Consider the following 17,996-nt stretch of genomic DNA (forward strand, 5'->3'; position numbering starts at 1 on the left):
TGCATAGCTGGAGTGTGTCCTTGCACTGTGAGAAAGCCTCTGGTTCGCCTGGACAGAGAGGTGTGCAGAGAGGTTTCTGCGGTGGCCAGGAGTGCTTTTGCACAATTAAGATTAGTGCGCCAACTGTGCCCGTTCCTTGAGCCGTCTGATCTGGCCACGGTGACACATACCTTAGTTACATCCTGTTTAGATTACTGTAATGCGCTCTACATGGGGCTGCCTCTGAAGACTGTTCGGAAACTTCAGTTGGTGCAACGTGCTGCAGCCAGAATGTTAACTGGGGCTGGTTACAGGGACCATACGACTCCCCTGTTACAAAAGCTCCACCGGTTGCCACTCTGTTTCCGGACACAATTCAAAGTGCTGGTGATGACCTATAAAGCCCTATATGGCTTAGGTCCAGGCTATCTGTCAGACCGTATCTCCCTATATGAGCCTGCCCGGGCCCTGAGATCCTCAGGAGAGGCCCTTCTCTCAATACCTACATCCTCACAAGCACGACTAGTGGGTACGCGAGATAGGGCCTTTTCGGTGGCTGCCCCGAGGCTTTGGAACTCCCTTCCTAGGGAAGCAAGAATGGCCCCCTCCTTGCAGTCCTTCTGTCGGCTAGCAAAGACTTTTTTATTTCAACAAGCCTTTGGAACTGAAAGCTGTTAAGGACAGGACTTGAAGGGTGCTGCATTGCTATGGTCTAACTGTATTATTTTAAACTGAGTTTGAATTATTTTAATTGTATGTATGAATGGTTTTAATACTGTAAATAGTTTAATTCGATTTTAATCTAGACTTTTGTATGTTTTTAATTATATGTGTGCTTTTATCTGGAAGCCGCCGTGAGTTCCATGTTTGGGAAAAGGGCGGGGTAAAAATAATGATAATAAAATAAATATGGGATGATGCACACAGGTAGGTACCTCTGGCTCTTCCACAGCCGGAACGTGGCCTCCTGTACAAAGGCAAGAGTCACATCCATTGCTCCACCCACTTTTGGCCTCTGGCCCCACCCACTTATGCCTAGGCTTCCATCCACCTCTGGTATGTAGCCCTTGGAAGGTTGCCTTCTAGGGAATGTGGCCCTTGAGAATGTTTCCTTGGCCTGGTCTAGAGGGCTGCTGCAGGCCTGAAGGCATCTGCAGGTAGAGCCACCAGAGAGAGGCGTAAGCAGCTATCGGGAAGAGGGGAGAAAATAAACAGACATTCAGCCGAGGTAGGCCGGGGTGCATGTGTGGACAGGGAGGTGGCAAGCCAAGCGAAGGGGAAGAAGCAGGCTTTAGAAAGCTGAAGGAACATCTGGCTGCGCCTCATTGTCTGGAATGCTCTAAGGTTGCCCCCCATCCCCAATTCAAAGGAAGAGAAGCTCTCTGAATGTTTGTAGAAGAAAAAATGTCGGAAACACCGGAATCAAAACAGCTCAAGGTCACCTTGAACCAGCCAGCGCACAAAGGAGCTTGAAGGGTCATCCAGACAGCCTGTTTATTGAGCATTCATCGTGGTTTGCTGGCACAAAGTCTCCACAGAGTTTATATATGACGCCGGCTGTTTATTGAGCGTTTGTTTTTATTTCTTTGCAGGGAGGTTGAACAATGTCACTTCAAGCAAGTGTTATCCCTCACTTTCTAGTGCTTTCCCAATCACTTTCTTTACTGCAAACAGTCAGAGTGGGTTGTTGCAGGGGAGGGGGACTGAGTGTGTTGCACAAGAGCACCAAATCCACTTCTGCTGAGCTTCCTGAATGTGCTGGTGTACAATTAACTCATATTGGAAAACTGATAATCTGGAAGTGCCCTGAGGGTCAGATGTGGAGCAAGGCCGGTCTTTTCCTGGGGAGCACACAGACGGCGTACTCATAACTCTGCCCCCTCCCCGCCAGGATTCTCTGGAGCCTTCTACCCAGAGGGTTTCGCTACTCCCCAAGGTCTGGTGTCTGGGGCTGCAGTCCTGCCTCTGCTGAGCTCTCACCTAGACAACCCGGGACGCTCTGCGTCAGGGCCAGGGAGATTTCTGCTGCTGGGTACGTGAAAAGGTGGATCTCAACCACTGCTGCAGGCAGAGCTGCGTCAGGACCCCAAAGAGAGCAGCTGGGTGTCGTAACCGGAGCCGCCGCAACCCCACTTCCCTCTGGCGATGTGGCGCTCTCGGGCAGTGTGTTGGGCTCATGGAGAGATGCGGTGGTGCAGACGAAGTGAGGCATCAAGGAGGATGTGCCAGGGCGTCCCATGTTGTGGGTGGAGGCGATGCCTTCAAGGGCCTGGTGGCCACCTTGTTGCTCTGGGAGGGGCCGTTTCCCAGCCTGAAAGGAAGACAACCATTCAAACAACGTGCAGAATGTCTCTCCCACCTGCCTCCCCCTGCCAGCCTGGTGTTTGACAACATAAAGAGAGCCTGGCTGCTGGATCAGGCCATCAGACTGAGTCCAGCAGCATCCCTGCTTCTCAGAGAGGAGAGCAAGATGCCCCCAGAAAGCCCACAAGTAAGGCAGGAAGGGAGTAGCTGTTCCCCCCCCCCTGTAATTGGCATGCAGCGGTAGACTGCCTCTGAGCACGGAGGTTCAGCTTAGCCATCATGTCCCCACAGCCATTGACAGAACTTGGAGAATTTGCCCTATCAAAGCCATCGAAGCCAGTGGCCATCTCACACATCTTGTGGCAGTGGGTTCCATAAGTGAACTACATGCTATGTGAAGGAGGATTTCCTTTGGCCTGTCCTGAGCTTCACTGGGTGACCCATTGGGTTCTAGTATGGTGAGAGGGAGAGAAAAACGTCTCTCTGCCCACTTCTGCCATGTCATGCATTACCTTACAGCCCTCTATCGCATCCCCCGTCAGTGGTCTTTAAACAGGCCCAGAGCTCCTTCGTGGGGGACTTGAAAGCAGAACTGCTGTGCATGGTAACAGCCCATTAAGGACATTGCTAGTCGAGGTGCAGTCATCTGGGGTCTTGGAGAAGGTTGTAGACCCCCTTACTTTTCTGGGAGCCAGGTCCCAACAGGGTCCCTATGTTTCCAGCGTCCTATGAGCCACTCGGCACAAAAAGGGAGTGTATGGGAGAAGGGTCCCAATTAGTGTCAATTGCAAGCAAGCATTTGTTAGTCCCTACTTCAAAAGGCCAAGACAAGTTGTAGAGAGTGAAAATTCTGTAACTGCAGAAGAGACTGTGAATCCTGATGATAGCATCCCATCTACATCATCAGGCAGTTTGGTAGCAGCAGGAGAGAATCGCGCAGACTCTGAATTCAGTCATACAGGCAACATCTCTGACAGTGAGAAATGACAGTCAAGTGGTGATAGTGACAGAGAAGCAGAAAGGAGTATTCAAACCCAGCCAGATTATTCTCTAATTTTAAAAGGGTGGCTAATCTTAGAAAGGGGCGTGGCTGTGACTATCATAAAGGGACACTGCTGTTCAGCGTTTGCCACTACACTACTGTTGCTAGGTTCTTAAGAGGCTCAGGGCCCAGGTTCACCACACACATTTACATAACATTTTCATGTGCCAACTTCAACATACAGGTGTAAACAGAGGCTTGTGGGTTGTATTCAGCTAAGTCCTACTCAGCGTAGACCCCCTGAAATTAGTGAACCTAGGTTAGTCACGTCTATTAACGTCAATGGGTCTACTCTACCACTTTGTATTCAATTTTAGTCCTACTTAGACCCATTGAAAGAGATGGCTATGAGTAAGTTAGGTGCATTGATTTCAATGGGTCTGCTCGGAGTAGCAAATTAAGAAAAAAAATATGTTAAGAAAAAAGGAGCGATGGGACAGGCTAAGCTTCAGGGCATTAGGCCCCCAGCAATGGCAGCTGTGCAAGTGTTGGGTGTCATGTCCCCCCTTGGTAGCGCTCGCTGAAATCCACCTCTGCAAAATGCACAAGACATGATAGAAGTATGCAAAAGAGACTTGTGTGGTCTGAAAGCTTGCCCCCTGCATTTTAAACAAAGATTTGTTCCGGAAAAGGCATGGTCACACTTTCAGTCTCTTCCTCGGCGACCCTCGCAGGCACCCTACCCGTTCCTCAGCCGGCTCCCTTGGCTCGCAGGGAACGACCAGCTCTTCTCCACGGGGTGATGGTGTCTGATGCCAAGGTGCCCCAAGAGGATCCAAATGAGAAGCACAGAGGGTAAGCGATGTCTCATGCGGGCTGCATTGAGTAGCATTGGCCGCCTGCTCTTCCTGAAAAGCCCTGCCAGTCAAAGAGAAATAGTTATTGGAAAGACAGGGGTAGCCGTTTTGGTCCACTTAGGAGGATGGTAAGGATGGGCGAGAATTTCGATTTGCAATTCAAGCAGAATTTATCAAATCCACAATTTCTGAAACAATATGAGAACTGAAACACAACCATCCTTCGAAACTCGTATTTATTCGAAGTTTTGGATGCAGTTCGCCAACTGAACCATATGTATAAAAATGCATGTGTTCGGGGAAAGTTTGCATAAAAATGAACACGAGTGAAAATAACATGCAAAAAGGCACAAAGTGATGAGAAATTGCTTGCAAAAATGTGACCCTTTCTCAAAACTGCCCACAAAAATGTGTTCATTTGGAGAAATTCACACTGAAATGGTGGAGAATTTTCATAAGGATTTTTTAAAAAAAAAAAATCGCAGATTGCTGCAGAAATGTGAACTGAATTGAAGATTGGAAAAGTGAGAAAACGAGAGAACTGAAATTGACAGATCTTTCCATCCCTAGAGGATGGGGACCAGCTTACAAATCCACGTTGATCTCAGTGGGCTGTTTGGATTTCTTCCGCCTGGATTGCCCACATGGTGAAGTGGGAAGCCACTGGAGGCATCACATCTCTGCCACATGCAGCAGGACCCGTACTGATTCCCATGTACGGTGTCCTCTTCCACCAAGTAATTTCTCTTTCGCCTGGATTTCAAGGGCTCTTGGACAGCTGTCGAGAAAATAGTGTCGTTATTTGTTATGGTTCCATGGTTTTTATCTTGTTAATGTTTTTATCTGTTGCACACTGCTTTATTGGTTTACAGAAAGGCGGTATAAAAATGTCATACACAAGATTGGGTTGTTCATCCTACTCAAAGTAGACCCATTGACAGTGATGGGCACAACTAATCCAGGTACATTATCAGTCTAAAACTTAGTTGGATACCATCTATTTCCCATAAATTTTGGAAAGTTGTTGTTCGCTATGAATTTTGACACTTCTTACGGTATCATAACCAAATTCTGCATGATAGTTCCCTCCTGAGTTCAAGGAACAGGATTTGGTCTATGTTTGGATACAGTTGGATGCCATTTTGAATCAAGGTGGTAGACAATTTTTCCAAGCTGCACTGACTTTAACCCACTGGTTTCAAAATGGCATTGATTTTTTGTCTTCTTAGAATCCCCGAGCCAGGAATGAGGTTGCTAGGATGTATATACACATGCATTAGCATTGCCAGGTCTGCAGGTTTCATTTGGAGACTCCGGTTTTTGAAGGCCCTCCCCTGGGTCGCCAGGCAAGGCACCCCATATTCCGGTTTCTGCTTGCCGGGGGCATAACTATAGGCCCAAATCTCCCTTAGGCCCATTGACACACACCCCTGGCTTTGGAGCCAGCTGCATTCAATCAGTGGGGTGAAGAGGAAGTTCCTCCTCGCCCCCTCCCAATGGGATGCAGCCAGTGACATCACTAGATGCACCCCTGAAATCTCAGGGTTTGGGAATGCTTCTGACCTGGCAACCCATATATATGGAATGAAAAACAATACAAGATCCAGGCAATACCATTCAGTCCTTGAGAAAATTGTACACACACACACACACACACACACACACACACGACAGCTTAAATATTTAGTTTACGTTTATAAAATGTAATCCCAGTAGTTTTTGTGGTGGTGGTGATTGTTATTCTTAAATTTGCCAGTCACCTAACACAGAGGAGCCTCTTGGCAACTCACAATCAAATTTCAAAAATTCAGATTCCACCAACTGCTTGGGTGAAGAGGGAAGTCTTAACCGGGCGCCAAAAAGATGTCCGTGTCAGTGCCAGGCAGGCCTTGCTGGGGAGAGCATGCCATAGGTGAGGGGCCACAACTAAAGAGGCTCCTCCCTTCTTGTCACTCTCTGAGCCTCTCTTGGAAGGGGGCACTTGCAGAAGGGCCTCGGGTGATACTTGACAAGACCAGCTATATCCTTGCCGAGAGATGCGCTCAGTGAGGTATGGTGGTCCCAAACTTTAAAATGTAAGTAAATGTTCTCAAGCAGAAGCAACAAGGATATGGTTAAAAGAACTGCAGGAACCTTACATCTAAAATAAGCAACACTGAAAAGCAGAACTCAGGAAGAAGGGGAATTCAAATAACTGAAGCATCAGCAGTATCAACAGTAAGAAGCTCACTGCAGAGAGAAGCAGCGAGTGGTCGCTAAAAACTCTATAAAAATACTTGGGTAGGCTACAAGATCTGGACCTGGTGCCTAACACTTGGCAGAGAAGGCAGAGCTCTCTGGAGTGGGTGTCCCACATACGTGGAGTCACCACGAAGAAGGTTGTCTCCTTGCCGCTGTCTGCTTCCCTGCTGAAGATGGGGAAAACGTGGAGAAATTCAGATCTTAGTTTAGCACTGGAAAGGGGGCAGAGCAGAGTCACTATGTAGAAGTGGGGCCTTCCCCCCATCTGAAATGGGAAAGCTGCAGTGTGTGTAAAGCTAAGGAAAGTATTTCACAAGACAATGCAGATACCTAGGCTCTGACGCCTTAAACAAGGGTGGCTAACCTGTGGCCCTCCAGATGTCATTGGACTCCAACTCCCATCAGCCTTGGCCAGCATGGCCAATGGTCATGATGGGAGTTGAATCCAGGAACATCTGGAGGGCACCACGTTGGCTACCTTTGCTTCAAAGAGTGATATGGCCTGGGACCACGGTGCCTAAAGGACCACGTTTTCCTGCGGGAGTCTGCGCGCATGAAGTCTAAGATCATCTGGGCAGGCCCTTTTTGTGGGGGCCAGCATGCAACAGGGCCTTTTCTGTAGAGGCACCAGGCACGTGGAATTCTCTGTCACATGTGGTGGAAGGACATCTCCTTCTTTGCCAATGTTCTGTGGTCGCTGGATAAGTTTTTGTATTTTCAAGCAAGCTTCCAATTCCTCGGCTGTGTAGGGTTTTCTTGTTTTATTCCTACTTATTTGCATGTATGTGCGTGCATGCACATGGACATCCCCCTAGCAATCCCTGAGCAACAGCCCAACTTGCCTTTAGTCTGCTTCAGTCTCTTCTGCAACCAATACACCCCCATGGAAACAAAGATCAACACCAGGGATACAGAGGCCCCCACCACCACGTGAACATCCTGCATCTCCAGGCCCAGGAACCAGCTCGAGTCGGTGAGAGGCTTTTGCCTGGGGGGGCGTGAGGAAGAGGAATAGAGGCATCGCAAGTCACAACAGACAGGTTGGTTTATCTTGTTCTGAGGACTGCAGTTGTGTGAGGATCCCGCCCAGCATTTCGCACAGAAATTTAATTTGAGCCTCACATAAACGTGGTTATAAAAGGGACTGCTCCTGAGCATGTACAGAGGGCTTTCAGACAAGGTGATACGTGGAGCTTCAGCATTTTTAATAAATGTTGGCCTCAGATGATTCCAGACACACATGGGGAAACTTAAAATCTAAAAGGAAAACCTAAAGTGTGTATGTGCATGTTTAAAGTCAAGTCTGCCTGGTCTTAAAACTAGTTTATTTTTTTAAGTGCTTCTTTGTGTGAACCCTGATAGGTGTTAATGAAGCATGCACCCAGAAGAGCATGGGCAGAGCAATGTTCCTTGCATCACTGAATAACCCACAACTACTAATGCTTGTGGTCCAAAGGAGGTTAAATTACACAGTACTCCCATGTCACACACAGGGGCAGCTGCCCCTGGGAGTAGCATCCCCTAAAAAATGTAAATGTACTGCCTTCAAGTAGATTCCGACTTATGGCGACCCTATGAACAGGGTTTTCATGAGGCTGAGAGGTAGTGACTGGCCCAAGGCCACCCAGTGAGCTTCATGGCTATGTGGGGATTCGAACCCAGGTCGTAGTCCAACACCTTAACCACTACACCACACTAAACTGGCCCTTAAACCTGGCTACGACTTGTTATTCAGCAGGGGAGCAGCGTGGGCATTTATATATGTCTTGGCTTAGCACATTTGTACCCTGCTCTTCAGCCAAAAATGCTCCCAGATTACAATCAGTCAATAAAAGCAAGGCAGTCCCTGCCTGCAGGCTTACAATCAAAAAGACACGACACAAGAGGAAAAGGGGAACAGGGCAGAAAGAGGAAAAAAGAAAACCCAGGCACTAATTCTTCGTATTGTGACCAGCTGGAATGGAAACAGTCCAGGGGCACTTGCCACACATGTACAGCAAAAGCAACTTGCCCCAAAACAAAGCCACTCCTGCACCTCTCCCCACCTCACCTTGCCGTCACTTGCCACTCTCCAAAGGCCACCTGCGTTACAGCCTCTCCTTCCATTTGCATCGATATGATCAATGCTTTTGCCATATTTCCAGAATGCAAGGCACCAGCTTTGGCTTGGGCTGGTGATGGTTGTCCCTGGAGCTACTCTGGTCCCTCGAGGAATCCAGAGGAAAGACGCTCTCCCATGAAGCTGCGCTGCGCTCTGCCTCCTTCTCCAAGGGATTCCACACTTTGAGGCTAGCGTGGCCTGCTTCTGTGGGTGCTGGTCAACTTGAGATGATTGGAGATTTATAATGAAGAAAAGGGGGGGACAGTGGGGGTCGCCTGGGGCTCCTTCTGGGAGGGAGGGATATAAATTTAAAAGATTTTAAATAAGTATTCAGTGCAAATCCTACTCAGGGATGAAATGATCTGTCACTTTCGGTTCTCTCAGTTTCTCATTTCTCCAGTCTTAAGTTTAGCTTTCCATGTTTCTGCAGCAATTTGTGGGTTTTTTTTAATCCTTATGAAAATTGCTCAGCATTATAGGGTGAGTTTCTCCTAATAAAACACATTTTTCCATGCAATTTTGACTAATGTGCACATTCTTGCAAGGGATTTGTCCAAATACAATGCATTTTTGTATGTTTTTTTCACTCATTCATTTTTGTACACATTTTCCCCAACATATTGCTTTTTTGTAAACTTTGGAGAACCACCTTGGAAAATTTGGATACGTGCGAATTTCAAAGGATGGCTGCATTTCGGTTCTCCTACTGTTTCAGGAAGTGAGAACTGAATAAAGTGCAAACTGGACTGAATTTCTCCTCCGCCTTTTGAAGTGGGGAAGAGAAAGGAACTGACCCACTTGGCAGTGGTGCTCCTATGAATCCACAGAAACAGTTACACCCCCTTCCGCCTTTCCTTGGTTCTTTCTCCGCAAACTGATCTGTTCCACTGAACTGACCACAAGAGGACTTAAACCCTGGTCCGTGCCAGATGTTTTGGAGTGCTGTGATGGAATTCTCATCAGCCCCAGCGTCATACAGCCATGCTGATACAAGCTGTAGTCCAAAACATCTGGAAGGCACTAGGCTGGCAAAGACCACCTTAAACCACTTCATCTCAATCTATCCACAAACATTTGTAGTTGTTATGCCTTCAAGTCGATTCTGACTGTTGGCGACCCTATGAATCTTTTTTGTTGTTGTATTCATAGGGATTTCATGGTAAGCGGTATTCAGAGGAGGTTTACCATTGCCTCCCTCTGAGGCTGGTCCCCCCAGCTGCCTAAGGCCTGCTCAGTTTGCCACAGCTGCACAAGCCAGCCCCTTCCTTGTCTTCAACTGCCAGCTGGGGGTCAACTGGGCTCTTGGGACTATGCAGCTTGCCCGTGGCTGCACAGGTGGCAGGGCACGTAACCCCTGAGCCACTCACTGTGGGGTGATCTTTAGCTGGCCCTTGACACCCAGGAGGCATGAGTGGGGATTTGAACTCACAGACTCTGGACTCCCAACCAGGCTGTCCTCCCCACACCAAAGTACCTGGAGGTTATACCTGCCCGAGACACAAGGTGAATCCGTTTTCATTTGTTCCAGCTCAGCAAGTCATGGTGAGAGCTTTGGGGAAAACATTTTGAACTGAACTGTGTTTAGAGTTCACATGTTAAGGGTCTAAACTGATGTCAGATTTATTTATTTATTTATTAAATTTATTAGTTGCCCATCTGGCTGGTAATCCAGCCACTCTGGGTGATGTACAAAATTAAAACATATAGTTACATTAAAATATTAAAATCTCAACCAATAATAATAAAACCTAACCCACCCCAAAATCCTGTTTGAAGAGCCAGGTCTTCAAGGCCCGGCGAAACACTGGCATAGCCCGAAAGCTACCCGGTGCACTCAGTCAGTCATACTTGCTCAACCTGTAACATTTGTAAATTAATAGATTATTGGTGTGGTGTGGTGTAGGGCAAGCAGTCCTCAATTCTTGCATCTCCAAAGGAAGTTGCCATTCTAAAGGGCTCCCTTAAATGCCCAACAGCTCTGGTGAAAGGGAAGAATCATTACACAGAGGCTTAAGTAAAAAATCTTGCAAGGGCCCCCAAGGGCCAGCGTTACATCTAGATTGCAATCTCAGAGCAGCCTTTGCTGATCAGAGGAGCCAAATGTCATCATTGCTCCCTGATCAAGGCTGCAGCTCCTGGCGTTGGATGGGCCCCCATCTGTTTCATCGCAGCCCACAGCAACATCTTTGTGGGAATTGCACAAGGCACTGGCATGCTTCTTTCTGAGGCTGCGACGTGCTCGGCAGTGATGTTGATGGAATTATGCAGTCTCTTGTATGGGCTGTGCGTGCGTGCATGCGTGCATGTCAGCATGTTCACACTTGTTGTGGGAGAGACGGAAATCTCTACACCACCACCTCAGCTCCTTCTGCTTTTACAAAAATTTTCAGGGGTGGTTGGGTAGTTGGGGGAGAAATACACTCTCTTTGCACTCTCTAGGAAAACTCAGTCTCTCTGTGAAAAAGTCCACAGAAGTTCACATCTGTCACCCCAAACTGTGCAAAAATGACAAGAGGTCCTGTCATTACTTGGCATCTGCTAATCTTATGGAGTAGCAAAGAAAAGAGAAGCTGCCTCTTCTTATCTCTGATCTGCTGTGAAGTGTCCCTATTAACTAATTAATTAATTTGGTTTGTTGGCTAAATTTGTATCCCACCTTTCCACCAGATGGTGCTCAAGGTTGCTACCATTAGTAGTAGTAGTAGTGATTTTCCAAAAATGAACTCAAAGCAGGTTGTTGTTGTTATGTGCCTTCAAGTCAATTACGACTTATGGTGACCCTATGAATCAGCAACCTCCAATAGCATCTGTTATAAACCACCCTGTTCAGATCTTGTAAGTTCAGGTCTGTGGCTTCCTTGATGGAATCAATCCATCTCATGTTTGGCCTTCCTCTTTTTCTACTCCCTTCTGTTTTTCCCAGCATTACTGTCTTTTCTAGTGAATCAGGTCTTCTCATTTTGTGTCCAAAGTATGATAACCTCAGTTTCATCATTTTAGCTTCTAGGGATAGTTCTGGTTTAATTTGTTCTAACACCCAATTATTTGTCTTTTTCGCAGTCCATGGTATGCGCAAAGCTCTCCTCCAACACCACATTTCAAATGAGTTGATTTTTCTCTTATCCACTTTTTTCACTGTCCAACTTTCATATCCATACATAGAGATCAGGAATACCATGGTCTGAATGATCCTGACTTTAGTGTTCAGTGACACATCTTTGCATTTGAGGACCTTTTCTAGTTCTCTCATAGCTGCCCTCCCCAGTCCTAGCCTTTTTCTGATTTCTTGACTATTCTCCATTTTGGTTAATGACTATGCCAAGGTATTGATAATCCTTGACAACTTTAATGTCCTTGTTGTCAACTTTAAAGTTACATAAATCTTCTGTTGTCATTACTTTAGTCTTCTTGACATTCAGCTGTAGTCCTGCTTTTGTGCTTTCCTCTTTAACTTTCATCAGCATTCGTTTCAAATCATGACTGGTTTCTGCTAAGAGTATGGTATCGTCTGCATATCTTAAATTGATGTTTTTCCCTCCAGTTTTCACACCTCCTTCATCTTGGTCCAATCCCACTTTCCGTATGATATGTTCTGTGTATAGATTAAACAAATAGGGTGACAAAATACAACCGTCTCACACCCTTTCCGATGGGGAACCAATCGGTTTCTCCATATTCTGTCCTTACAGTAGCCTCTTGTCCAGAGTATAGGTTGAGCATCAGGACAATCAGATGCTGTGGCACCCCCATTTCTTTTAAAGCATTCCATAGTTTTTCATGATCTACACAATCAAAGGCTGTGGTGTAATCTATAAAGCACAGGGTGATTTTCTTCTGAAATTCCTTGCTCCATTCCATTATCCAGTGTATGTTTGCAATATGATCTCTGGTGCCTCTTCCCTTTCTAAATCCAGCTTGGACGTCTGGCATTTCTCGCTCCATATATGGTAAGTGCCTTTGTTGTAGAATCTTGAGCATTACTTTACTTGCATGGGATATTAAGGCAATAATAATAATAATAATGCAAAGCAACTTACAAATTAAAGAGAGAAATAAAAACAAGTCTAAAAACAACCTAAAATACTCACAAAATGCATAAAAAGCAAAATCCAACTCATCCCCACCTGACGAAAAAATATCCAGAGAATTAAACTCCAAAGGCCTGGCATTTTTACCTAAAAACAGATAGTGATGGCCCCAAGCATGCCTCCCTGGGGAGAGTGTTCCAGAAATGGGGAGCCACCACGGAGAAGCCCCCTTCCGCACCTCCCTCCGTCCCAGCTATAAAGCAGAATAAACACAGGGGAGAAGAGAACTTAGGAGACTGCCTTATAGTGAGGCAGACCGTTGGCTCATCCAGCTCCGCATTGCCTACACTGACTCCAGCCCAGATGTCATTGCGGATTGAAACTAGGATCTTTTGCATGCAAACATGTGATCTAGCACTGAGCTGTGGCTCATAGAAAACTGCCTCATGGTGTGTATATTGTTATTGTTGTTATTATATATTTATTTTTATCCCACCCTTTTTCCAAAACTGGAACTCAAGGCGGCTTCCAGATAAGATAAATACATATAGTTACAAACATACAAACTACCTTAAAAATCAGACTATTTGCAATATTAAAACCATTTAAACATACAGTTAAAATGAATCAAACTCAATTAAACCGTAAAAACAACACAGCACCCTCTGCAAGCTTCGTCCTTAAGAACCATCAGTTCTAAAAGCCTGTCGGAATAAAAAGGTCTTCACCTGCTGACGGAAGGACTGCAAGGAGGAAACCATTCTTACCTCCCTGGGAAGGGAGTTCCAGAGCCTAGGGGCCGCCACTGAAAATGCCCTGTCTCTCGTCCCCACCGTTGTGTACAACACTGACTGTCAGCAACTCTCCAGGGTTTCAGGCAGGGAGACTCTCCCAGCCCTGCGTGGTGATACCAGCGACTGGTTCTGGGGCCTTCTACAAGCAGAGCAGGTGCTGTACCACTGAGCAACAGCTGGTCCCCTAAACCAGCAATAAAATACACAAAGTAAAATAAGGTAGATGATTGTCACTATTCATAAAAGCACACTTGTTGTCCTTCTTTCTCCTTTCCCCTCCCTGGGAGAAGAGTCCTTCAACTAAAATGGATTCCATGTATAAAAACCATGCAAATGTTTAAAAACAATTCCACATACCAAAAATAACTTTTGTAGGAATAAGCTGCTTATAAATGTATAGGATGAGCAGGCAGAAAGCAAGCTTGGCAAATGAGGATCAGAAAATGGGCCTTTGGTCTGATCCTGCAGAACTTTTCTTATGTTCTTAACCAATTCATTAAGTCAAAGTTGCACCCTTGATTTTCATTCCCGTCTGGTCATGTTATGCGCCCGCTTAACCTGCAGCTTTGCATCACGGCCAAAAGCAGGATATGGAGCATAGCTGGGCAAGCTGTGGCCCTGCAAATGCTCTTGGATTCCCAGCTCTGATCATCCCAAGCCAGCATGGCAAATAGCCAGGAATGCTGTAAGCCCACCAACATCTGGAAGGCCACAAGTTCCCTGCATCCTTGATTCAGAGCAACAGATTCAGCATTTTGCACCCATCACTCTTTCTCACTTGTCCCCGTAGCAGAACTGCACAGTTTATGAACAGTGATCCCAGACTACTAGTAGCAGTCCAGCAGGACAATGTACTGTCTTTTCCAACTCCATAAACCAAAGACATTGCATCTTAAAGCAGAAATGGCACGCCGCCTTTTATTAGAGACAGGCCGTTAAGTGTGGTGCTTTCAGAGGCTACCACTAGATGGCACCATCTCATGTGGTTGGGACAGGTGTAAAAGACTTGCGCTCATCACACTTCCGCACCCTCCAAAATCCCACCCATGCGCCAGTTTCACAGTCTGCATCAGCATTCGCCAAACATCTGGAGGGCACCAGCTTGGCAAAGGTTGATCTGTTAATTTGAAATAATCTTCCAGTTTCCCATAGGATTTCAGCCTCATCCGGGGCACCAGCAGACGACATACCTGGGCACCTCCTCAGGGTGGACCAAACGTGGAATCAACCCCTCCTCAGGCACTAATGATGCTGTCTTGTGGCCTGTGCTTGGAGCCAAAGTTTTCCGCACGAGCAGACGCTCCTCCAAAAGCCCCCGCTAGCAGGATGATGAGGCCAGAAGGTTCAACAACACTCTCCAAAGCAGGGGATGCTTTTTGATCTTGCAGCCCCTTTCACTGCAAAAGCACCTGGGAGGGAGGAGGAGCCCTTCCCCCCTCCCATAAACCAGTATTTCAAAGCTATTCTAATTTCTCGTCCATCCTCTGCCAGAAGAAGCAACATTGTCATGCTAGTTGGCTCATCTGCCCATCCCTGCTTTGATTTCTTCCATTTAAAAAAAAGAGAGAGAGAGAGAGGGAGAGAATCAGCCAGGAAACGAGCAGAGGCTTGCATTTTATTCCCAAAGCTGCAGGAGAGTTTCCTGTTAGGTTTTAATTTGGATTCCTGCGTTGAGCGGTGGGTTGGGCTTGATGGCCTTACAAGCCCCTTCCAACTCTACAATTCTGTGATTCTATGGTTGGTCTAAGGCAGGAGAGGGGAAACTTTTTCAGCCTGAGGGACACATTCCCACATGAGTAACCTTCCGGGGGTCTCTGGAGTCCCCTTACTTTCTGGGGGAGCAGAGTCCCAATGGCTCCAGCATCCAGCAAGCCAATCAACAAGAAAGGGGAACGTGTTAGCCACTGAGAAGAGTCTTCTAAAACATTTCCTCATCCTTTCCTGAGGACTGGAGCCAATCAGAGTGAAAGGAGGTCAGTCAGCCACTGAGAAGACTTTTCAGTCGCTGACACGGTCCCCTTTTGTGCTGATTGGGTCCTAGGGATGTTGTGAGAGAAGGCATGAACAAGGATCTTGTGCTCAACCCAGCAGCAAAAAAAAAGGGGGGGAGGGGGCATAGCTGTGACTAACATAAAGGGATGCTGCACTTCTGAATTTCCCACCACACTACTGCCTGCAACCTTTTGTGGCCCCTGGGCCAGAAAGTATTTCATCCTCCCAAATCATTATTCGGGGGTTCAGTTCCTAGGAGCCACAGATGCTTGCATGGTTTCTGAGATTTTTAGCAAATAACATTTGCATGTTTAAACTTCCTGTCTGTCTCAAGAGCCAGTAAAACAAGGTTTTCTTTTAAAAAGAGGAAACAACAGGCTAACCCAGAAATGCTCTAAGCTACTTTGAAGTCTCTTTTTCTAGGCTGTTGATCACTCATCACACCTTGTGGTCGTAGTGGATAGCTCAATGAAGATGTCAATCCAGCAGGTGGTTATGCTCATAGCAGACCCGTTGAAATTAATAGACATCCCTAACTTAGGTTCATTCATTTCAATGGGTCTACTCTGAGCAGGACTTGGCTGAACACAACCCAGTGTGTGGCAGCTGTGAAAAAAGGGGAATGCCACGCTAGGGATCATTAAGAAAGAGACTGAAAATAAAACACCCAATATCTTTACACTATTATACAAATCTACAGTGTGAATACACCTCAGAATAGTGGCCTCTGCACCTCCAAAAGGTTTCTGGAGTTGGAAAAGGAGCTGGCACAGCAGCCCTTTAGGAAAGGTCACATGCAGTGGTGGCTCCATGTCAGTGGGGCAGTGGAATCCGCTCCACATTTTCATCCAAACTATAAAACGGAAGCACCTTGGACAGCTCCTTGAAAGTTTGGACTAAAACCTGGAGCGGATTCCACCGCCCCACTGACATGGAGCTGCCAGCCGCCGCTGGTTACAACATTCAGGCCTTTTTAGTTTAGGAAAAAAGGTGAGCATGGGAGGAGACATGGTAAAGATGTATAAAATTATGCAGGGTGTGGAGCAAGTAGATAGACGTCTCCCCCCCCCCCACAGTACCAGCACTTGGGGTCACCCAGTGAAGCTGAGAGACTGAAGGCAGTCAAAAGAATTTCTTCACACAGCGCATAGTTAAATTTGTTACCGCAAGAGGTACTAGTAACTACCAGCTTGGGCAACTTTAAAAGAGGATCTGACAAATTCATGAAGGCTATGGCTATGGATGGCTATGGATGGCTATGGATGGCTATGCACTACCTCTGCTGTCAGGTGAGTCATGCTACCAAGTGCCAGTTGCTCAGGTCCTGCTTTCAGGCTTCCCCATAGACATCTGGTTGACTCCTGTGAGAACAGGACCCTGGACTAGATGGGCCACTGGCAGTGGTATAGTCATTCAGGGTCTCAGGGGGGCTTAGATCCTTTACGTTTTTGGGAGCAGGGTCCCGATGTCTCCAGCATCCTATGAGCCAATCCGCATGAAAGTGGAGTGTTAGCTACTGAGAAGAGTCTTCCAAAATGCTTCGGTGTCCTTTCCTGCTGATTGAATCCTATCAGTGAAAGGAGGTGAGCCACTGAGAAGACTCTTCTCAGTAGCTAACACTCTTCTTTTTCATGCTGCTTGGCTCCTAAGGACATCTGTTGTTGTGGGAGAAGGCATTAACAAGGATCTCATTCTCAACCCCATAGCAAAAAAAGAGGGAGGGGCGTGGCTGTGACTGTCATGAAGGGACCCTGCACTTCTGAATTTGCTACTACACTACTGGCCACTGGCCTGATCCATCTGCAGGTCTCTTCCTGCATTCTAGTCTCTTGCAGCAAAATCAATAGTCTTGTGGTACCTTAAAACATTAAATTATAGAGCCATGAGAGTGGCTGTATACTATAGCCAGTGGGGATTTTTCACATTCCGCAATGTTAAATTGAAAATACCCCCCATGCCATTCTGATGCTTCCCATAAGCTCATTTCAAAACAAAAGCTTCCATAACTTATAGTCCTGAACTCAGAAACGCTTGCTTAACAATCCTGTCAATTTTCATGGCGATACACAAAACAGTCAGAGAATAGACAGTTCAAAGTGTAAAAAGAGAAAAACCTCAGAGCCCTTTTAGACTTTTTTCTCTGTTCTCATAATCTGTTGAAATTCATTAAAAATCAGCCATGTTCACAGAGTACCTGTAATCCTAATACTGACGTTGCCCCATACTCTGACCTTCATCTGCTGCAGTTTAAAAGTTTAAAAAATGCCTGGCTGATTTTTAATTAATTTAATAAATTTTGGCTGGGACCCAATGATAGCACGGAGCATGCTCAGTAAGAACCAACTGTCAGAATTCTAAAATTCTTCCAAGCTACACAGGAAGTGGATTGGACTGTGAAAGACCAACCCAAATTGTGTTTGCATTTTGACAACTTTGTAGGGCAGTACAATATCTCAGAGAGGAGGGCAGGTCTCCTGCTCCCCTGGTGCATTCACTATAGCTGCCCAATTTCCCTGCTTTTTAAAGTTTGATAGAATAGCTGTGGGCTACAGGTACGTTCTTAAACCGCAAGGTTTTTTGCCTATGAGTGAATTTATTATTGCTTTAAGATTTCATCGTCTACCATCCACTTCAGCAGATGCACGAAGCATTATCCTGATTTATGGGATGGTATCAACTGCTTTATGTGAATGGCCATGGTGAAGAACATAATTGCCT

The 17,996-nt window shown here is 46.3% G+C and overlaps 1 protein-coding gene across 1 annotated transcript; it reads right to left on the bottom strand.

Moving 5' to 3' along the window:
* Nucleotides 1-1,456: 1,456 nt before the first annotated feature.
* Nucleotides 1,457-16,576, bottom strand: LOC133373970 (uncharacterized). The gene is made up of 4 exons (XM_061604468.1): nt 16,556-16,576; nt 14,477-14,604; nt 4,009-4,183; nt 1,457-2,290 (listed from the first exon to the last, which is right to left on the bottom strand). Exons 1-4 carry the CDS (start codon nt 16,574-16,576, stop codon nt 1,904-1,906), a joined length of 711 nt encoding a protein of 236 aa, XP_061460452.1. The 3' UTR covers nt 1,457-1,903.
* Between the last annotated feature and the right edge of the window lie 1,420 nt (nt 16,577-17,996).

This window comes from Rhineura floridana, chromosome 20 (assembly GCF_030035675.1).
Source record: "Rhineura floridana isolate rRhiFlo1 chromosome 20, rRhiFlo1.hap2, whole genome shotgun sequence".
Classification (NCBI taxonomy): domain Eukaryota; kingdom Metazoa; phylum Chordata; class Lepidosauria; order Squamata; family Rhineuridae; genus Rhineura; species Rhineura floridana.